Raw genomic sequence first — 23,915 nt, forward strand, 5'->3', positions numbered from 1 at the left:
GTAACCGCACACATAACTGAGACTGCGCCTTTTAGTACGGTGCGTCTTATGGTCGTGAAAATACGGTATTTAAACTAATCCGTCTTCACTTCGCCTCCATACATCTTCAGCATTACACCTGTCTCGCTCTCATTCATGACATATTCTGTCTTGCTTCGACTGACTTTGATTCCTCTTCTCTCCACAGCATACCTCCAGCTCTCCAGGTACTCTTCCACCTGTTCCCAACTTTCACTGCACATCATAATATTGTCTGTGAACATCGGAGTCCACAGAAACTCCTGCTTAACCTCATCTATGAGCCTGTCTATCACCATTGCAAACAAGAAGGGGCTCAGAGCTGATCCTTGGAGTAATTACACGTCAGACTCAACTCATCTGTCACTCGTACCGCACAGGTAACCACTGTCTCGTTGTCCTCATACTTGTCCTGCACCACCTTCACATACTTCTCTACCACTCCTGACTCCCTGATGCAATACCACAGTTCCTCACATGCCACTCTATCATAGGTTATCTCTAGATCCATAAAGACGCAGTGCAAGTCTTTCTGACCATTGTTATAAATTTTCCATCAACACTCTCCATGACTGTGTTAAAATGTCCACTGTCTCACTGGCATCTTCATACCTCAAGAAGTATGTCATAACCAACTTTCCACCCTTCATCCTCTTCATAGCTGACCTCACTTCCTCCTTACTAATTTACTGCACTTCTTGATTTACTCCTCCTCCATTCCTCCATCCATCATCCTCCTTTCACTCTCATTTTCTTCATTCATTTTCTCAAAGTACTTCTTCCACCCTCTCAGCACTGTCTTCACTGGTACATTTCTACGTATTGCTGTCCTTAATCAGGCTAACCTGCTGCACATCCTTTCCAGCTTGATCGCTCTGCCTAGTAAATCAATACAAGTCATTTTCTAACTAACTATAAGCCTTTTCCTTCATCTTTGCCACCTCCCCATATTCTACTTTTTTTTTTTTTAATTCACTGACTATCTCACTTTTTTCTTTACTACCCCCTTCCTCTTATACTGCCTCATTCCACCACTAAGTTCTCTTGTCCTCCTTTCTTTCTTCAAAAGATACATGAAATACCTTCTTGGCAATTTCTCTCGTTACATCAGAGCTCTACTTTCCCAGTCATCTGGTAACTCTGTCCTACTACCCAAAGCCTGTCTCAAAACCTTCCTGAAGTCTGTGCAATATTCTTCCTTCTTCAGCTTCCACTAGTTAATCCTTGACTCTCCCTTCCCTCCCTTCCTCTTCTTGATTTCCAAAATCATCCTACTGACTACCATCTGATGCTACCTAGCTACATTCTCCCCTGACACTCCCTTGCATCTACACAGGATATAGTCCACTTGTGTGCACTTTCCTCTACTTTTATATGCCACCCTATGGTCTGCCTTGAAAATCTTGAAAAACATCTTTACCACAGCTATTTCCAACCTTTTTTTTCTGGGTAACACCACAGGAACAATAGTCAGCAGTGTGGAAATAATAGGCCAAACATGTTAGGAAAAAACAGTGTACATGAAGTAGACGAGCAGTGTAACTAAACTTGATGGTTCCCAGCTACCTGCAATGACAGTTGCATCTACAGTACTGAGGTGAAGATGGAGATTGTGGCAAAACTCAAGGTAGCCAACCATAGAAAAATATGGCACACTGATTGCCCATGAGAGAAAATGTCTGTGAATATGAACACTGATCAATGCACCATCTGTACTACCAGTATGACTGAAACCATTGAGGTCATATATACATACCATGGCCACAGTAATCTTAAAATCACTTGGATATAGATCCAGGATGCAGGTAGAGGAAAAACCAAAATCAGGAAAACCAAAAAGTTGGAGGATGTTAATTGATTGAGTTGCAGAAGGGAATCTTTTTCATTCATTTTTCTGAATGAAAAAGAGGTACAACAAGATAACCGAGGTTCTAGAAACTGTCAACTAAAGGCTCACAGCTCTGGTTCCATGGCTGAAGAGTTAGAATGTAGAATCAGTTTTCCAAAAATCCATTCCGAGTAAACTCTCAATGATCACTTCACAGCAAAGTGACTGCTAACAGCAGGTATGCACCAGGACTGATTGACACAGGGCAGAGCAATTTTTAAGGACTGCTACATATATCATGATATATCATATAATGGGTATGATAGTATCAAACTACCAATTACCGCCTCTCCACAACATGGAAGCTCCTCTCAGACATCGTAGCACCCAGGATGAGTAGGCAAATGAGTCGAAAAAATTGGAAATAACACCACTGGGCCCCAAATCACCTCCTGGTTGACAGAGCAGCACATCAGGACTCTAAGACAAGGCAGAACTGAGCTGACAATAAGAATCCCTGTGACTCAACGCACCACTCATGGTTACTGTAGTGCTTGGCACTATACAAAGGAATAAGATCCAAGCCATCAATGCATACGCCCTTCCAGTCATTAGACACCCATCCTAAATAATAAGCTGGCAAGCCACAAGAGAATATACACACTCAGTGTGATATCAGCACCATGCTAGGTCTAGTATCTCTCTAGCCAGGTTACATCTTCAGCAAAATATTGTGCCCTCTAAAGCTCAGGCTCACACACACTCCAGCGTTAGTCTATATTTTGTAGGTACTGCCAAGAAAATATTGAACATTTCATTTTTGCTTGCTGTGATGATTCCTTTATTCTGCAGTCATCACACTATAATCTGCTTAAGTGCTACCAAACGCCTGAAACTTTATCTCCAACTTCAATTCAATATTCAGTGTGGCACTCTTTAAAAGCGTGTTGTTCATTAGAAATGAATGAAGTTAGGTACATAAGTTGGACTGAAGGAAAGTTTGAACAGTTTGTCATAACAGCTTGCAAAAAAACAAAACAAAAAAACCCCATTTGGCTGTACCATCTGAATTTATTTCATTAGATGTTACAGGGGAGTTATTCCAGCAATAAATAAAAAAGACTGTCACCATTTGGTCAGTGGTGTTTTTGTCATACCCAGATCACAGCTATACCCTATGGCAAAGCCAATAGAACAGCACTGACCTTACAATGCTTTATCTGTTGGATGTGGAAGTCCTTGTCATCTGAAAGGCACTGGCTGTAGGTAGGCAATATAAACCAACAACCAGACTTTTTAAGGGACTTCATGACCCCTTTTGATAACAGCTTCCCTATTCAATATTCATGATAGGAAATGATGAGGTGTACGTTTGTCTCCTCTCTATATGCATTTCTGCACATTCTGACAGAAAGCTGTCAGCGGTGAAGCTGGAATGATTTTCCACTGGCATCCATGGAGAAAATCCTGGTTGGATTCAGAGCTGGCTTTTCTGATGTGTAAGAGTGCTGGAGACAGGCCTAGCAGGTTTAAGCAGATTAATTAGGGTGTAGCGTAGACTGTGAAGAAATCTCTCTTCCATAGATGCTATATCCACTGACAAAGCTTTGCATAGCAGCAAGTCCCTAAAATGTGCACACAAGCACCAGCATATCTTTTTAACTCTATAACACACACAAATGTGCTGCACATACACACAGATGAGACACTGTAGGAGGGCCAAAAGTCTGCCATGGCCCAGACTCATCCAATAATGACACCTCCCTCCCCTCTCTCTTCACTGAATATGTTTATCCTCCCTGTTTCCCTCTTACTCAGTTTTTGCTCAGAACACATTTCCCTTCGTTAGCACACTTGCAAGGAAAATGTTATTCTATTAGGGATAATTTTCACTTCCTGTCTCTTCCTCAGAACACACTGTTCAAGCAATCATGGGTGCCCTTGAAGTGAACAAAACAAACAAACAAAAAAAAAAAACAGAAGAAGAGTGACTGACCCAGAGATTAGCAACCATGAAAGTTGGAGTTTATAATTCTAAACTGATGCTAAACACAAGCAGCGATGAAGCCTACTTTTTTTGTGTATAATACTGAGTGCTGTTCATGATCTCATGGAAAGTGAAAAGGAACTCGTCCAAACTCGAACCAAAACTTATTACCCATGCTTCACTCTGTGTGACCACCATTTATCTACTGTCTAATCTCAATGCACTGATTGATATTGAAGAAAAGACAAGGGCAAAAAATAGAAGCACACCCCCTCTCCAACCCCATCCCCGCCTCTCTCTGATTCCTCATCACCATCATCATTTTCATCATTACATGAAATATGACCGAGAGCAGAATCCCACAATGCCGTGCAAATGTCTACGTGAGTTAGCATCAAGAAGACACAAGAGATATGCATGCATCATCTGGCCAGGAGAACATCACTTGTGGGGAGACAGCCAGAGGCCCTAAGGAGGAGAAGCACGGAGGAGGAGGAGGAGGAGGAGGGTAAGGCGAGGGGGTGGGGGTGGAGAGTGGTGGTGTTGATGGTTGATGGTGGTAGTGGTGTGTGTGTGTGTGTGTGTGTGTGTGTGTGTGTGTGTAGGGGTGGGGGGTGAATATAGGAGAATGGTTGAGAGCAGGGGAATAGACTGTGTACAACAGAGGGGAACTGAGTGAAAACCAAAAAACAGAATGAGGTACAATATTAGGGAAGAAAAAGGGATGAAATAAGTAGAGGATTCACTACGGCACAAGCAAGAGAAATAATACAAAGAGGCAATCAGAGAAAATGGAGGCATAATATCCCAGCACTGCATAATCTCCACAGATTCAAGCATGATGCATAATCTCCACAGGTTCAACAATAGTCCGTGTGCCCTAATTCTGAGCCAATTACAAAGTGTGGTGTTTGCTTTTGCGTGCGTACATGAGTATGGATTTGAGTAGGAGGGCCTTGAATGTTCGAGTGAATTTAGGATTTGTGGCGAGGGGCGGAGGGGTGGGTGACTTCTCAAGAGTGCTGACAGCTGGGGTCCCCATCCATGCAGCATCTATGCCCTTCACTGACCAGATTAAAGCTGAAATGACAAATGCACAAAGGCTGGAAACATCTGTTCTGGAACACACTGTCCGTCCCTCCCCATGTTGAGCTCTGTTGGTCACTCCTCAGCTCCAGTCCCCATGCCGACAACATCTGCAGCAATGGACTAGTACACATTAACTACTGGAGCATGAGAGACCAAGCAAACCAACTAACCATGGGAACAACATCCTTTACAGACCAACACTTTATAAAACAGCTTTCTGCAGTGCTACAGTCCTATTGTCTCTTAACCAAAATGTTAATTTTGTAATGACTCGTGATTCTCATTGTAGCTCCCTCATATTGCATATCTGAATTTGTTCTAAATATAAGATTTATAATGTGACATTTTGCTCTTTCCCATTAGTTATCTGAGGTGTAAAAACGGTTATGGCAAGGATAACGTAGCGAGAAGAAATAAAGTGTTGTGCTTTCCATGAAAATACTACTATTGTACACATAAGCATTTTTTTTCTGCCAAGCCAGTGTCGAGGGAGACAAACAGGAAAAACAGTGAAGAAAAACAATGATTTTCTGAGGAGTCTTTGGTAATGAAATCTTTCGCTTCTACAAAAATGAAATTTCACGGCGTGACATCCCTCATTGTGAACTACTTTAAGTATGGAATTAAGACTCTGTAGCTCACGACATGTTTCCCATCACTTTTCACTCTGATAAGGGATTTTTACAGCTGCAGTAGAGGGCTTAAAAGTCCTTAGATATAGTAGCTGCATTGACAAATCCATGAAGTAAAAGGTACCTGACTCATCCAACAACTTAGAAAATCTGTTTTGTACATGCAGCATAAAAAGAATAATCAAGAATCTAAAGGATCATAGTCTACCTGGTCTCTGGCATATACAAATAAAGAACAACATAGGACACGTGTGTGTTGGGCACTGGAGAGGAGAAAGTAATAAAAGAGAGTGGAATGATAAGTGAGCTTTCAAGGTTGAAGAGAATATGAAATCAGAAAAAGCAGGGTTATGCAACTGAATGAAGAACTAAATAGATTATTCGGTTTAAAGGAAATTGAAATCTGTAAAGTATAAATCAACAACACAGTATGAGATGGTTAGTAGCCGTCTGATTATCAGAAATCCCACTTAGACATCCGAAACACTAGTCCTGAGTCTACCATCTAACCACACCAAGTGTAAGTATCACTTACGTTACACAAACAGACACATGTCAGATGGGATGGAATGTTATTTGGTGCCTTGTTGCAATTACACCCTTTACAGCAGTTGAGAATAAATTAAGACACACAGGGGTGCAGCACTTTATGGATTTGCTGATATAAAAGGTAGTGACAGGAAACATTCTGTCAGCCCACTTTGTCTTGTAGAAAGCATTTATTTATGAAATCACCTTAGCCAGGTAAAAGCACCAGCGGACAGATGCTCGTGAGTTTCGGGGTTAGATAAAAGAAAAATACTACATCCAGCAGATTTCATGAATTAATGAAGCTTCCGGATATTCCCATTCCTCTTTACTCATTCAGGTGTGTACTGTGGAAGCCTGATGTCATTTTATTGCTGCTCTGGTCCGAGCACTCTCAACATTTTGTGAATCAGAGTATAGGGTGGATGGACTTCAGCATAGACTGATGCAACGGGAGTGAATGAATGGGGAAACGGAAGTCTCGCGTGTGACACTTAGCAGTTATAATAGCGCTTTGGCCTAGATTGGGTAGAATGTTGGGTAGACAACATGAATAATAAACCAACTACAGAGACCCTCTGGCTGGTTGGTGATGTTCCTCACTCTCATCACCCCAGCCAGACTGAAGACGGGAGTGGATAGGCACACTCAAATTAGCAGTATTACACAGTGAAACAGCAGATATTTCAACACATTCACTCGCTTCCAGCGATGGTTAATATACCACGAAAAGAATGATGATAATACGTTTTAATAAAACTGCATGTGTTATAGTCCACGGGTGATTTTTTTTTTCTTTTTTGCATTAGGGCAATCTGCCTAAATATGCCCTCTAACCCACATCGAGAACATGCATATATTGTACATCAATAACTGCCGTGCAACAATTATGAAGCATTATCATTTTGCTGAGAGACACACGCCTTTGCTTTGTCACACTCAGATGCACACACAATCACACATGAGTAAAGACACCCAATCCCACACGCAAACACACAAATATAGTGTGAACACATTATCATGCTAGGGTCACTTTAAATTACTGATTTAGTTTTACTTTAAAAAAAAATTAAATTCTTAATTTAATTTCTGAATATAATCCATTACCCCTCCTAATAGCATCACATCGCTTTATATATTTGTCATAAAACATGGCTGGATGTCGCTCTCTGAAAAACAGAAGGCTACACCCAGCAGCAGCTTCTACAGATGACAGAAGCAATAAGTTACAGCTATATCTGTAATAGTGTGAAGGCCCCATTCAAGGTCTGCTAATGGAGTAGCTCAAGCCAGCGCCAACTCATCTAAAAGGAGATGTATAGCCATATTTCAAATTCAAATGTTGGAACACGACTGCATTAAATTATAGCCAGTAATGTACTGTGTTTGGCATCACAATATAATACCTTGAAAAGTAGACGGTGGTGTGTAATGAATCATTTTGTGATCCGTCATATTGAAAATGGATTTTGTAGCATGGTCTTTGCAAGCTCAACACAAACGTGTTGAATATAAAATGTTGTATGCATGGCTGAATTCTTCTGACAGATATTGTTACATGTATGTTATTTAATTGTCTAAAAACAAATAAATAATAATTTTTACCACACAGTCCTCAACTTAGGCATTAAAGTTGATGGCTACTTTGACAGTAAACATATATTTTTCCTCACTGGATGAGAAATCTGTAGCTGGAAGCTGCAACCCTCAATGCAATTTTGAAAGAAGATTTTCAATATGTGTGCAGGACTCCTCAGGTAGATAGCAATATTTGGTTTATTCATAACAGCAATCCCCAGTCACAGGTTGTGACAGGTGCATGTGAGTAGCTTGACCCAATATGACCTAGCCACTGACTCAGTAAACACAATCACTTAAATGAAAGGATGACACTGACTGCTGCTTTCATTAGGATGAATTCTATAGTTACTGGGACATTATAAACCCAGACACTTTCAACTTGTAAATAAAATAGTCTCTTTATAATCTGTCAGACTTGTAACTATTGATGATCTATTCTGCTATTAGAATATTAAATGCCTTTGCCAAGTACTACTCCCTGAAGTCTTTTAGAGTACTTGTTTTTATCAGACAGAGTTAGTGTTGTTTTCATTTTGAAAGAATGTGAACAATAGTCCCAAACTTGATGAGGCATCTGTAAATGCAGGATGATAAAATCCCAAGAGGGTAAAGATCAACTGACCATGAAAAGTAACCAGATTCCATAATTTAATAGTTAGCATCTGTTTGACAAGCATCCTTGTTTATCACTGACTTATGTAACTGAGAATTTCTTCTAAAAAAACAAACAAACTTAGTCATCGTTTTGCTGGATAACATTAAAACTGCTTCGTGAAGGGGGAACAGTTGTATTAACAGTTGTATTAGCAACTAGTACTGTATTAGCAAGTACTGTATTAGCAAGTTAGTTTGTTATTGTAAGTAAAATAAAATAGTGCTAATTTAAAGAAACATTTATTCAGTGAAATTCAGTGAGATATTTAAGTACATTTCCATTCTTATTAAATGTTGTCATTAGATTAAAGAAAATAACATAACCACTTACAAGCATTTTAAATATGACACTAGGGTAAAATATATAAAACAAGGTAAAAAGACAGGATATATATGGGGAAACAAATTTTGATGTATAATTAAGACAGAGACATGGAGAGGGGAATATAAGATGTTATATCTTGAATTTCCACTTACATATAACTGATTCTCATCATAAATTACAAAGTTGAAACAAGCTTGAACACAGCAAATCAAGCTAGTGTGCTTCTTCACGCCAGGCATATGTTTCTTCCAACCAACTGTAAGAAAGTGCACCAGAGCTCTTAAAGGTGTTTGCATGGTCCAATTAACACCAGATGCTAGCCCTTAGCTAACTTACCGAACCTCATAATGCACTACCTCCAAGGAGTGAACATGGTCCAGTTAGCACCAGATGCTAGCCCCTTCGCTCACTGTCTTCAGCCAAAAAAAAATATCCATAAATTAGTTCTACTTCCTTGCCCTGGCCACCTCTATATCTGCAGTTTAGGAATACTTTTAACATAAGACTGCCTGAAAAGACAAAATAAATATGTGGTTTGTATTTTCACTACCTGGAAGAAATAAAAGTATTCTCCTACACTACTATTAAGACCCCAAAACGAATCAAGAAACATATCTAACAGATTCTAACATGTTCATTTGGGATTCTACTGTCATAGGAGATATGACTCTATATACAGTACAGATGAATTCAGTCTACTTTAAATTCAACACCTATTCTATGAAATGTGACTAGACTCTCATTCAGAAGTACATATAGTTTTGAAGCACTGGATAGAATGAATTTCTTTAATATTTAAAGTTATTTAGCTATTTTTGTGTATATGCGATATGTTTTCAATAAGTGACCTACGATAGGAAAAAGTTCCAAGCTGAGCATTTCAGCTTTTCTCTACTTTGACAATCCAAGAGCTTGGCCTTTCCAAATGCAAGGTCAACAGCAGAAATGAAGAAAAAAAACTAAGATTATTGAAAACCTATAGACATGTATAGTATCCGTTTTGATGAACAGAAAAAAATCAAACATAAGAGCATACACCATGCCTAGAGGAACATTTGTCATAAAATGATGGCATATGTTTTACATGATTAACAACAACAGCAAAAAAAGGATCTCCACACACATACTAAACAACTTGAATAGAAATAAAGCCACCTTACGAATCCATGTACCATAACCTGAAAGCTACTTGAGTACATATTATTCACATCATCTTCAAGGATTTGATAATTATCACATTCAAAAAGCTTCCCTTGCATACTAATGGCCACATGAGTGTGATCAGGTTATATTTGCATGTGGAGTCTTGATACCATTTTCCTGTCTGAGCTTCACAATGCTCTACAAATGTAAGCCACATTTTAAGTGCTGTGGAAAATTCTGCCTTTTGATGGATTTACGTGTAAGGAGAAAAGACATGTTGCAGCGCTCACTATCAAGTCATACACTTACCAGACTTTACTAGAAGTCTGTAAATGTTAATATGTGCTTAGATAAATCAAAATTACACTGGGAAATCTAGGAAACAACTCTGGGTAAAAGGTGGATAGTTAAACACCAACAGACGACATGGTAGGCTCTCTCTGTAGCTTATTGTCTAAACTGACTACACGTTTGGAACAGTTTGTAATGTGAATAACTATAAGCTCATTACTTTAGAAAAAGCCTAGCTACATAGCAGGTGGAAAATCAGAATATACCAGCTGTGATTCAGCTGTGTTAACACTGCACCATGGTCTTTCTTTGTTTTTCATTTTGAAATTATATGATGATTCTTTTGTGGCTATTTGGAGGCTTGTTTCTCTCTTTCACTTCAAGGAAAACTTTAAGGTTTCTGTTTTTGATCTCCTAATACAGCTACTGTAAATTATACCATATGTAACTCACTGACATACAAGAAACTGATGGCTGATTACAGGCTGCTTAGCAACACCAAAATGGCCCTATGGAGAAAAAAAACAAGAATCAGTGTGATTGGGATCACAAATGCACGTGGAGAAGCATCCCTTTTCTTGTGCAATCACCTCTTAGAGGTATTAAAGAAATATACGCTTGCACAGTTTTGAATTTATTTTTTACATTTGCTCGCATTAGATACAACCAATTTAATTGTGAAAAAAAATGTGGAATAATCACACATAATACTGCAATACTGCATCGATTTGGCCCACACATGCACGACAAATGTAACCTGCTAAAGTATGACGGCATGTATTAATAATGCTAATGATTACATTTGGTGAAAACCTGAGAAAGCTCACTTCTTATCAGCTGGGTTCAAAACCCTATACTGGCTTAACAAAAGCAGGGTAAACAGAGGAAAGATACACAAGGGCTGCTGAACTGGAAACAGATTGTACAATGTGGCCAACCTATCTACTCATACAAAACATTGACAGTCTGCCTAGAAACACACAGGGCTGGCAGGCAGACACTAACCCTGGGTGTTTTCAAAACAGTGAAATGCATGATTAATGGCAAGTTGCCACTTTTTGAAGCACCAGAGAATGCCTCCCAATAGAAAGGCTACTAAACCTTGAGTGATTTACTACGTTTTCAGATTCACACCATCAGTGCTAACTACAGGTAAGTACCTTAAAATAGTAATGACTGTTCACAGCAAAACTCTAACCCCAAATACTTACATACAAAGCTTTCTGAAGAAAACCTCCCCATGTGATATATACCAAATGTAAAGCATAAATATGATGATCTAGATAAATGATGCCTTCTATGAGATGCACTTTGTGAAAGAAGATATTTTCATGCCTGGAGAAAGCATTGCTTTGACTCTCACAGTACATTATACCAACCAGTAGCCTATGTTGCTCAGGGCAATGCACATCACTGAGGAGAAGACAATGACAAGGAAGCAGTGACTGATGAACTGAATATATTGCCCATACTGTACATGTTGAACATAATCGGTAGCTCAACTTTTTTTCAGTGCTCTTCTTTATATATGGTTTCCAAGGAGCAACCCTTTTTAAAATTATTTAAATTGGACTCAAGCAATAGGTCATATTTTCTGGGCTTTATCTGGACATTTTTTTATGCAGTCCTTGTACTAGACCTTATTCAGAGGAATGTTCTGTCGACACATAAAAGACCACTTAACATGTGGTGTGCAATAATTTTAGAGAATAGGTAGAAAATTATATTTTTGCACCAACAGGATGATTCCTAAAGAGCTATTATTTGAAAACTTGGCCTGTCTTGGCATGGTGTGCAGTATTTCTTAAAAAAAATGAGGACAAAACAAAGAAGTGTTAGGCCTAAAAAGCTATGTCATTCCCTTTGGAAAATGGAATAACTCCATCAAGACCTGACATAGGACCTGAGAGATGGATCTGATATTTATTCTGATCTATCTACTGTTCACTGAGAAAAATCTATGGTATGCCAAATAAACAAGAAGGAGACTGAAAATCAGCAGCAACAGGTCTCATGAAGTGATGAATCAAATTCTGGTCCAAAGCCTCATCCATATGTGTAGGGAAGGTCAGGAAACCCGTTACACACGGAGGAGGCTCTGTCATGATTTGGGGTTGCATGTATATCACCTGTAAATCGTCTGATTGTTTAACTGCTTTATTTTTCAGCTTGGCAATGATTCCAAACACACTTCCACAAAGCATACATAGAAAGAAAGATGGTCCCACTCTGCTTCAGTATTGTTGACATTTGGCCAATGGGGAGGCCAAGCTATGACTGATAACTTCCACTTTGTGAGTTTCTTTCTATCATGATTGGAGCAGAACTTTCCGCTTTGCGTTTTTTAAATCCCAGTAGAATTGCAACCACATAAGCTACCGTAAAAATGTATTTTGCATAGGAAACCGGAGGAGTTGTACTTACATCTTATGCATTCAGCTTGTCCTCGGTTTCTTTCCACACATGGCTTTGCAAAAATTGCACAAAGAGCACTTACAGCAACAAACACATAATATTCCAGAAACACGCTTTTGCCGATCCGATCAGCTGTTCATAGCACTTCCCACGTTGGAATAGACGTCACCATGTACCAACGCTTTTCTGAATAGTTTCTGGTACGCTTAGAACTCAAATTGCACTGTTGGAAACAGTTTATTTTGATGCACATGCTGTTTTGTTTTGTTTTTTGCAAATTTGAATTAGAATCTTTTTTTTTCGTTTTTCCTGCAGTATATAAAAATTGGTGTATCTAAAAAATAAAATTATGAAGACACTCAAAATTAATTTCCTGTGTCTGGAAACTATTTTGTGCAACTTTTTTGTATTTACAGTTTTGAAGTATATACCTCTGAAATTTCTCTAACTAGAAATATGTTTAAAAACCGAAAACTATTTTCATTTTTTTTTTTTTTTTTGTAGTTTATTGCACTTTTTTTTTGCAATTCATGTACTTACTATGGACTGAATGCATACATATTATTAAATTTGGGATATAACGGTTGTATTGCTGTATAGCAACTTGTAATGCTCCCAAAAATGGCAGTACACCATGTAAAAATATAAAGAGAAGCTCTGGCGCACTTGGTTCTATGGTGGAGAACAGAACAAAGGCAAACAAAAAAAAGCTTTAGATAAAAGACGCCTGATGAACTATTCCTGAAAACACTTGAAGAAATTACTAGAAATCCAACAGTCAAAGAGAATTCAGATAGTGCTAAAGAACAAAGAAAGTCTTGCCAAATACTGCCTTTCAAGAATTGTACACACTGTCCTTTTGCCTTATATACTTTATTTTCATTTATGTTTGAACATGTTTCAATGAATCACTGCACCTATTTCCCATTTTCCAGGCAAAATTTAAAGATGTTATGGGCAGCTCAAGACTTTTTCACATTTCACATGATTTCAGATTTCAGTCTGAAATCAAACTGTCAGTAAATGAATTTATTCTACTATTTTACTAAAATTCCAAATAAATTACCACTGTGTTCAATATTTCAGCAAAAACGATTACCATAGGGAACTATGGTAAAAAAATAAAAAATAAAAAATCTAGCACTAGATTTATCTAGCATTGTTTCTGCTTAGTTCGCTAGTTGTCTGAGACTGGGAGGATTTAATTGATGATTGTCTGGCTGAGTGACTATACATCTAATTCTCCTAGCACAGTTGAACAGAAGGGGACTCGTCTTGTTCTTGAGTTTGGTGCTAATGAATACCCTCGCATCCGCCGCCTCTCCGCCCACAACTCCCTTCAACACATCACCGTTTATGTCTTTCTGTCCCTTCTCTTAATAGTTTGAGGAAGCTGTTCTAATTCCATCAACAGCCACTCACTCTGATGATTAGTGCCAGTCCACTGGTGGCCTGGAGGTTGCACAGTTGTTTGTTCACGTTGCTCAGAAGTAGCGCTCAGCTGTAATGTCTGACTTAACAGAGTGAATATGTAAAAAAACTGCCTCAGTGGTTGGCCAAGTGTGATTGTACACACTGACAGCAGGTGACTGTCGATTATTAAAATTACATACTTGGATGTGAGACTCAGGTGACATGTTGCAACAGTAGCAAAAACACAACGGGTCTTGTTTATCAAGAAAAAAATACATGACATTCTAATAATAAACAGGTATTTTTTTTTTCCTTTGAAATAGCTGATGTTATCATTTGTGGCAGATATACACCAAATAAGACGGTCAGGAAATAGAATCTCGACAAGGCTGAAAATTCTTCTGTTTCGTGCCTTGGTATAGTCCATCAGCTTAGAAAATAAATATGCTCCCATTGTCCACAGGAAAAAAATTATGCTCTCTAGCCTTCATTTTTTTCCACTTCTACTTATTCAGGGTTAGTTCAGTCTTGCTCAGCTAAGAGTCAATGTAAATGTAAAACATTTCCTCTGAAAAACCACGGTGCTGGAAAATATCCACAGTGCGCTAAAAGATTTAACAAGGAAGGAATAACCATGCAGATGGTATGAAAATATGTTAATACTGTCCCTGTAGACATCACAGTTGTATTGAAGTCAGCCTGAAGCTAGATGATTAGGCACAAGAAGGAAGTTAAAGGCAAAGACTTTAAAATATGCCAATGTGTTAAGTGAGTAGCAAATCGAATAATGGAGGAAATAAAGAAATGGTGAGTTATGCACAATAATTTCTTCAGATTTCAAGAAAAACTAACATTTTGTGAGTCCTTTTAGATGATTCTCAACAACAACAAAAAAATGAAAAGAAAAAAACTTGTACTTTAAATTTGCACTGTTACTTCTATTAATTCTTTAACAGGAGCCCTGTTAAGGCGTATGGGGGGAAAGAAAATATGTGTGCAAATAGATGTTTTAGTATGGACTGGCTAATTTATATGACAAACAAATGTTGTGAGGTACATCATTTGTTGATGCCAGGCTGTCAGCTGTAGATTTGTCTGGCATATCTGCATAATTTACATATTTTAAGCTTTGCTGCCATCTTAAACAGCTGAAGTGTTTTGCATCACACGGAATGAATAATGTCTGTTCAAATTTCACTCAGACTCAAGCTCACAAAATGCATGACGAACCACCAAAATTGAGCTTGTATAGCACAAATGTACCCGAGGGAGCAGCACCCCTCTAGTTAGCTACATTTTCTGAGCCACTGGTTAAGATACAATGCTACAGCCCATTAGAAAATCTGAGGATGTGTGTGGACTCCTAAAGAAACAGACCATTCTAGAGCTAGACTCACTGTCAGATCATTCCCACAGCACTTTCATATACCCGTTTGCTCCCACCCGGAGCATTGCATGACAACTTTGGCTGCAGCAATACTGGCAGGAACCTGCAGTCCCTGGAGGAGTCATGTGATTATGCATCCCTGTAGCCATGATATTCTGAATTACACAAAAAAGACCAAAATCTGCCCGGCATGTACTGTCCTTTATGTGAGAAAGGCCGTGGAAAACAAAATTTATCCCTTGACACTATGTACACAAGGCAGTTACTTTAAATATAATACATACTGAAAATATGTGGATCCTATTCTGGGCTTCCTTATAATAGACAAGATATACTGAGCTGTACAAATAGATTAATGAGTATCTGGACCTTTTATTTTTTGTTTTTAGTTTTGCTTCTGTACACCACTGCAGTGGACATCAATGAAGATTGATTCACGTGAAGGCCATTATTAGGGTGGAAATCAAAATAATAAAGTTAGAATTGGACAATTAAACATCTGATACATTACTAAAAAAGAAAATATGCACTGACAAGAACAGCAACACCAAAAGGTAATATCTAACCAAGTCAAGTCATCTTGTGGGGGTAGGTGTATCATTGTCAAAGTCGTCTACAAAAATATAAATATTGGTCAGTTGATGTTGCCAGAAAAAAAAGTGAAACGTTTTGAAAAAAAAAAAAATCTTTGGACATATGAAACCAAGCTTAACTTGTTCTACAATTATGAGGAGTGAAAAGTATGGAGAAGGAGAGAAACAGTTTGTGATCCAAAGCATACCACATCATCTGTCAAACATGGTGGAAGTAATGTTATGGCATGTATGGCTGCCTGTGGAACTGAGTGGTTATTGATGATGTGACTGCTTAAAGAAGTAGCACTAGCAGGCTATGCTCTCTGCTCAGACTCAGCCAAATGCTGCAAAACTGATCAGACAGCACTTCACGGTGCAAATATATAATTAATCAGAGCGCACTGCAAAAGCAATCTAAGAGTTTCTCAAGGCAACAGAATGGGAAACTCTTCAATGGCCTTGTTAGTCACCTGATCTCAGCTCAATAGAACGTACTTTTCTTTTATTAAAGAAAAATAAATTGAAGGCAGAAAGACCCACAAAAAACAGGAACTAAAGGTGGTGGCAGTAAAGGACTTAGAGAGCAGAAACAACATTTAGTGATGTCCATGGGTTGTAGAATTCAGGCAGTCATTTAATTTACTTTTGGTAAATCCATTGAATTACAGCCATAAGTTTGCACTCAAATCACATTTCGCTTGTGTGATTTAAATTAACTAAGGTGGTGTAGAAAGAAAAAATACACACAAAAAAGTGTCATTCTCCAAATATGTATGGCTCTATCTAGATATACGAGGTGTACCCATGAGGTGTACTCCTTAGAGCCAACACTGATCCTTCAAAATGTCCTCAAAATGATCAAGATGGTGCTTTGAATACAAAAAATATAAACCAATTGGTGTGGATTCAAGAATGTATCCTACGATGTGCTACAAAACATGCATTTCAAAGAATATTAAAGCTATCCTGGGGAACACAGTTCTATATTTTCTAACATTTAGGTGTTGCTACTTTATTTTGGGTATGTCACATTTACAACATATGTATGGTTGCTACACATAACATAGGTTTCTCACAAAAAACAAACCAAGAAACTATTTAGAAGTAGCTGCAGCTTCAACAGTGACAAAGAATGTGAGAATTAACTCAGAAAATGAATTCAGAATGCCTGTTTGAGCTACAACATACAAATGAGCTTTATTGTGTTTAGGGAGAACCAGAAAATCCCCACAAAATCACTCTGACACAGTCACTGTGTTCATAAAGTCGGCATCTATTCAGTCAAGGGAATCAGTGAAGCCGCCAGAAGATGTGTCTCTTGACACTATAACGACAGTTTTGGGTCTCTGGTTTCTTTATGAGAAAGAATTATTCACTATCTTCAAAGACAACTGTACAGCTCAAGAAGTGCAGTGTAAATGTGATACAAAGTGCAGTGTAAATTCCGATTACAGTGAGACAGGGATGCTAGATAATACCAGCTATAATACCCGACACCACAATGTCTCGTTTTGTATGGGGAAGCCAGTGTTGTATCCTCTGACACACACACACTTATTCTTATGGCTCGATTTGTATGTCCTATTACATTGCCAGCATCTCCTTAAGCCTCAGCACTTCCAGGACAGTTCACTGCCTTGAAACAAAGACGAGGTATCATCAGTAAAAGAAGACAACAGAAACACAAGACAACAGGGACTGAATACAGCAATAAGGCAAAGAGATGATGTGGTGCACAAAAAAAGGCACAGAGATATCAGATAATGTCTTGAGCTACTATTAGCTTCATGGTTCTTATCTCAGTTTTTTCCCCTTCCTATTCTGTGACTTCCCCATAAAGCCAAGGGTGACAAACCAGCTGAAGCCACAACAGTGCCATAATTCTGACTCTGACATGTTCTTGTTTTAACTGTAGTAATGTAACTATAGTACATCATAGTCAAGTCATTAGGTTCATGTCTCATATTCACCTATTTTGCAATTAAAAATGCAAATATAACAGAATGCCATGGGTGGATAAATATTTTTTTAACTATTATTTTAAAACCAAATTGCAATATATTGTTTGCATGGAATTCCCCATCTGTGCTAATGATAAACACAGAGCAGAGGAGACGATGTGGGTGTTTGTGTGTGTATGCATGTGCGTCCGAGCGTGTGTGCATCTTGTTCATGGCAAGAAATCAGCTCAGTTTAGCACATAATGGAAATGTGAATAGCCCAGAGCGCCTTTCTCCCACACAGGGAGAGAACTGGCTGGGAGCTGGCCACGTCTTTCCAAATCCAAACACTGAAAGGGAGTTCGCTGGGTTAAAATCCTGCCTCCTTTTGCTCTCCCTCCCTAGAGCGATTCACAGCTTTGCCCATACATTACTCAAACAGGTCATCCAAACAGGTCTCACTAGCAGTCAGGAAACATATTCACACACATATGCGCACACACGTTATGCACACGGCTGGGTAAATTAACACACACTTGTAGGTTCAGCGGAAAGGTTATGTGATCTTGCGTGCACTGTGACAGATGACATCAGATGACATATACGGTAGCACAACAGCTCCACAATGTTTGCTTAATTTAACCTCTAGTTTTTTATGCAATATTAGCACATTTTCGTATTTTCATATACCCCACAAAAGGTTACCACCCTCACCCATGCTCCATATTCATTTATTTCCCTTTTTTTTAATGCAACATTGAGATTTCTTTGACCATGTTATTACCTTTGTGCCTAGAGGGGCACGATGAAAAGTCAAACTTACGTGCTACTTCTAGAGATGCGTTCCGGCTTTTGGCCTCCCCCAGATAGTTTCGGGCCACGCAAACATAGATGCCATCGTCTGGCTTGCTCCGTCGTCCGTGAACGATGCGCAGGAAGAAGAGGGACCCACTGGGAAGCAGCATGCGGTGGGAACGGGGATTTTCCCTGTTTGTCTCAACACGCTCCCCGTCTTTGTACCATTCCACCGTAGGCGGTGGACGACCCTCTGCCTTACAGTTGAGAGTGGCTGGCTCCCCCTTGGACACAATGAGGTCAGAAGGGTGTTCCACAATGCGGGGAGGGAAGTCTTCCTGGCGAAGACGAGACCCTAAAGGAAAGGAATGATGATGATGTTTATTTCATATACACATATATTTCTTTTTTAACCAACAGTATGTTTGGAATAAAGGCAGGTAGCCCCTGAGTTACCAAAAGCAGCAATAGCAACTACGAATGAGCAACCTTTAAAAGTTAATAGACACTCAGAATGCACTGTGTCATACAACAGCGGTAAAGCAATACTGGCTTATCACAGTTTCTCTAAAATTTTAAAAAAAGAGAAAAAAAAGGAAATTGTTGATTACCATACTTCTTTTGATTAAAATAACGACAGCTGATGACAGAGAGAAATCTTGGGGACTTATGTTGGAAAATAAGTAATGGTTTTCATCACTTTTCTCTCACTAAAATAATAATTTCCACTGCAATTTAAACTGTAAATCATGCCTCTGCATCAATCTGTAAATATGATTGGTGGAACACACAAAGTATAATGTGATTACAGTACCTGGAAAAAAAGAAAGCTGATTAGTGTCAGGTTTTTATTTGCTCTACAATATGCTGTGTTACTAAACTGAAGCTTCCATATTTACTTTCACAGACAGGAGCTGAGGAGTCATTACATCTCATTAACTTTTTCATTAACACGTTCCATCAAACACTGACATCATCAAATATGTTGTCACAGTGGGTGTATAACAGCAACTGCTACAATGGATTTTTCGATTTGTATTTTAAGACTAAGGATGTGCAAAGTTCACTATGTGCTTTTCAAATCAACGGCTATATTTTGCCATAAATAATATTTACGTTTTAACCCCCAGTATTTGATAGTTGATCTCCATCAAATGTCACGGGAATGCCTGATTTTTTTTCCATTTATTGACCAATTCAGTGCTGTTTCATATATTCCACCTCTAAATGTCACAGAGTAATGACCCGAATGTAGTGGCACTGTGTTTGTTTACCGACATGACAATCTCACAACTTTCATCTGTTCCATGGTGTATGAGCACATTATAATATCTGAGTTAAAAGGTCTTCTCTGTCGTGTGCATACAAACAAGTCAAGTGTGTAGTGTTTGAGTCGCTAGAACATACTTTTTCGACTGTCTTAAAGAGGAAATAAATAAGATATATAATAAATAAATGAAAGTGATGTTTGGCACTCTCTTGTCTTTTTAACTGTGCTGGTGACAAATCATACAAACTGCAGAGGCAACGGTGATCATTGGCTGCTCTAAAGCAACTGAAATAAAGTCACAAAAGTGAATAAAAATTGATGTGATGGTCCATAATGTTAAGAGGTTTGTTGACAAAAAGCGTTCCATTAGCTGGCACCAGCATGCCAAAGCAGGGAGATACACTGCGTATTAAAAATGCTTTTAAAACTCTATAATCTATAACATTTGTGTGGCTGTGCAAAGTCACACAAACACATATTTTGTGAAATACTGGTGTTGTTTAATTGGTCTTCCCATTACCCAGTCTCCACAGTAGCTAATGCAGAGTTTGAGGCTTGTGCTGTCAGACAACAGAATTTAAATTAGATGATTTAAGTTGTGGGTGGCACATTGGCTCAGTGGTTGGTACTGTCATCTAACAGCAAGAAGGTCCTGTGGGGTCCTGTCAGTCTGTTGGCCCTGTGATAGACTGGCATCTCATCAGGAGGGGGTTGTCTATTTCCTACTCGGGGCAGGCTCCATGCGCACTATGACCCTGAATGTAAATGAGTGAAAAAAGAAGGGAAAGATTTGGATTGTTTTTTTTTTAAATGTAACTCCTTAAATTGGGGTTAAAAAGGCTGATATATTTTAAATGGAGTCTGAAAGTAAAGAGTTATATTTAGATACATTTAGAACAGTTAAAAAAAAAACAGGGGCGGGGGGCATATTTTGTCCAGGTCCAGCTTTGAGGCTCATTTTTCTTCCCAAGTATGTCAGTTTGGTGGGAACTATCCATGGTGCTGAAGCACACCCTCAAAGCCTTGCAGAAAATAAGTAGTTATTTGGAAGCTTACACCAGTGGACACTTTGATAAAAGCCAGGTTAAGCTCACACTGTTTTACCAGTACAAGCTTCAGCTTATAACTTGGAAGATTCCTTTAACTGAAAACATAAGAATGGGTATGCTGGATGTGTATTAAGATAAATCTACATATATACTACACATATATCTACAGAATTCCATTGAAACCAATGCAACAGCCCTGCATTTACAATGGCTTTTGATGTAACTGTCAGAATGTGCTGATTCAACCCAGTAAATGTATGGAAAAATGTGTTGTGCCAATCACCGGAAACACCTGTCAGCAGGAGTCCAATACAAACTTCTACTCCCATGATGACCTAAGCGTTCAATCCCCCCCCCCCCCCCCCAACTACAAGTTTCATAAAGATGAGATGATAGCAGAGTCATTGCTGCTCTTGTGTTCTGCATTGACACACTGTACAATATAAACTCAGCATTTCCAGTGTACAGGGAACACCCGTTTCAAAAGCCACTTTATGTGCTGTGTAGTGCTTACACCTGCACACATTTACTCTACTGACACAGATTTGTGCTATATGGGACAAAGTAGCACAAAACACTTCAAGAGATTAAACAACACCAGATTCTTGATATGTAAAAGTGCAAATTAATTTTTGTACATACAGTGTTTATGTTAAAAGGCCTATTGTACTGAACACATACACAGCTTGGGACAGATTTTGAGACTATATGAAGGTACACTGCCTCCACGTCAGACTAGACATTTCAAATTTGAGACAGCAGAAGGTCCATTAAGTTAACTGATCAACCTGAACGTGAGGCCACGTATCTGACGCAAGATAAAGAGAATTAAAGCAATATGTGGGTCCAGCAGGAGCCATTATAGGTTTCGACATGAGTAGAACATAACACTGAACAGAGCAGAAAATATAATTTTTTAGATGATATAGGGGGGGAAAGTTAAGTTTGCCTGCCTGGACCTTTTTTTTTCTGTCAGATTACTCAATATTGAAAAGCTGTCAAACATTTAATTCAAGTAAGAAATGTATTCAGCTAAGGGTAGCCCATATAAATAAATAATCAACTTTGTCTACCTAACCATTAAATAGTTGGTCTGGAACAATATCTTACACAGGGGCTAAACTAAAAAGAAAAGGAAGAAAGTATATAGTATATAATATGACGACCAAGAATTCAAGGGTGCCAGCTGTTAATCACGTACCATACTCAGTATCTTCTTGGTGGACTTAAGCTGGAATCACTGTGGACGAATACGCATCGGGTCACAGCTGACTATCCTTTCTATAGCATAACGTGGGACAAGACATCCTTTTAACCACGACGCTAAGTAAGAGATGCATGCACTGTATGAACTTACCATAGGTCTGGGTATGCAGAAGTCCACAGAGAAATAAATACTGTAGAGGACCCATTCTGGCATATTGGCCTCGTAAGCTATCGGCGCATGAATTCCTCCTCAAGCAGAAACAAAAAAAGAAAAAATGAAAAAGAATCTCATCAATCCTGTTTTCACTTGTGAGACTTTGTGACGATTTACTACTGCGAGTTAGTGAACTAAAAGAACCAAAACAGTTATTGTAGCCGCCGAGGGAAATCGTTCTCATTCATATGTCCATTCTCCCACTCCAAGAGCGCACCAGTAAGCTGTGGTCTGTCGACTCTCCGACACGTTGGCAGTTTCTGCAGTCACCAATTGCAAACATCACCGACGCCCAAAGACCCTCCAGTGACTGTCGGTCCCCCAGTTCAGACGCATTGTTCTGATACTTTACAAGGTCCGACGGCGGTGGAACTCATCCATCCCTACGTGGGACAAGTTGAGGGATGAAAGGTGGAGACGGGATTCAGTGAGAGGTGAGCAGCTGAACGGTGCAGCACAGCTCAGCCCCTCCTCTCCTCTCTCCTGCCCTGGGAGAAAAAGCCGCGCGAATGTAACAAGCACAATAAATCTGAGCATTAAAACTCAGCAGCAGTTTAGATCTGAACTGGTACAGCTATGGTCAGGAGTCGTTTTCTTTCTTTCTGTTTTTCAAGGAGATCACAGACAGCTGATATACTCATAGGCATAGTCAGCAACATGATCAGTGTCGAGTAAATGAAAGAGCGCTGTTTTGGCTGGCTTCTATGAGATTTTATTTCCTTTCATTCAATTTTTGTGTCCTTGGACTGATAAGATCTGAAAGCACGCTTTATTATTCCTAACTGTTATTTCAAAATGTTATTATATATGTATAAATATATATTTAGCTAGTTCATCTCCGTTTGAATGAATTAAAACATCAGAATACGTAACATACACTTGCTCGGTTTACTTTTAGAGACTCGGTGTTAGATCCCCCAACACATTATTCCCATTCCCAACATTGCACCTGCAACTAGATATACTAGAGCCATTTTGTTTATCCAGCACACAAACATTCCTCCTTTATCTTGCAGATGTGCTCTCGCAGAGCTGATGCATCATTTCTGTTATCATTTGTCTCCTCCTGAACTTGACCCTGCACCACCCCGCCAAAAGACACGAACGGTTGAGTAAAACGATTGAAACAAAGCTGTCTGATTTTTAGTAGCTGACATTTTATTTTCATGTTCATGGTTGAGAGAGCTATTACAAAGGTGTACAGCTGTGAAGAAATGGCACTTCATTCCTGCCCGCTGCCTGAGGCGCTTATCCAGTTTTTTTCGTCAATACTGCTCAATATTGTCAATAGCATTATAAACGCAGTGCCTCACTGTTAGATGAGAATGAGATGAGGCTGTATCAGGTGCTATTGATCTGGCGAATGAAATTAAAGCATTTTTAGTGCTGTGTTCACAGCAGTAGATCGAATAATAATTGTAGACAATGACTAAAATTAGTCTGTATGAAAGGGGTGTAAAGTGAACAGAATTATTTACACTGGATAGATCTCATTTATCACACAATTGTGTTTTCAAAATATTATTTTTCCTATGGCAGTAGCCTTGTTCATGGTGTTGTGGAGACCTCTTTTAT

The 23,915-nt window shown here is 38.9% G+C and overlaps 1 protein-coding gene across 2 annotated transcripts in view; it reads right to left on the reverse strand.

The window, feature by feature from the left end:
* Nucleotides 1-22,839, reverse strand: part of LOC100701748 (roundabout homolog 2) — an 81,223-nt gene extending 58,384 nt beyond the window's left edge. Inside the window, exons 1-2 of one of the 2 annotated variants that reach the window (XM_005471927.4) lie at nucleotides 22,278-22,839; nucleotides 18,630-18,956 (exon numbers count right to left, since the gene is read on the reverse strand). In XM_005471927.4, coding sequence (XP_005471984.1) covers nucleotides 18,630-18,956; nucleotides 22,278-22,524 — 574 coding nt within the window. In that variant the 5' untranslated portion in view covers nucleotides 22,525-22,839. The remainder of the gene's footprint in view (nucleotides 1-18,629; nucleotides 18,957-22,277) is intronic. The other variant, XM_005471928.4, reaches the window with a different exon arrangement.
* Between the last annotated feature and the right edge of the window lie 1,076 nt (nucleotides 22,840-23,915).

This window comes from Oreochromis niloticus, linkage group LG10 (genome assembly GCF_001858045.2).
Source record: "Oreochromis niloticus isolate F11D_XX linkage group LG10, O_niloticus_UMD_NMBU, whole genome shotgun sequence".
NCBI classification, from domain to species: Eukaryota; Metazoa; Chordata; class Actinopteri; order Cichliformes; family Cichlidae; genus Oreochromis; species Oreochromis niloticus.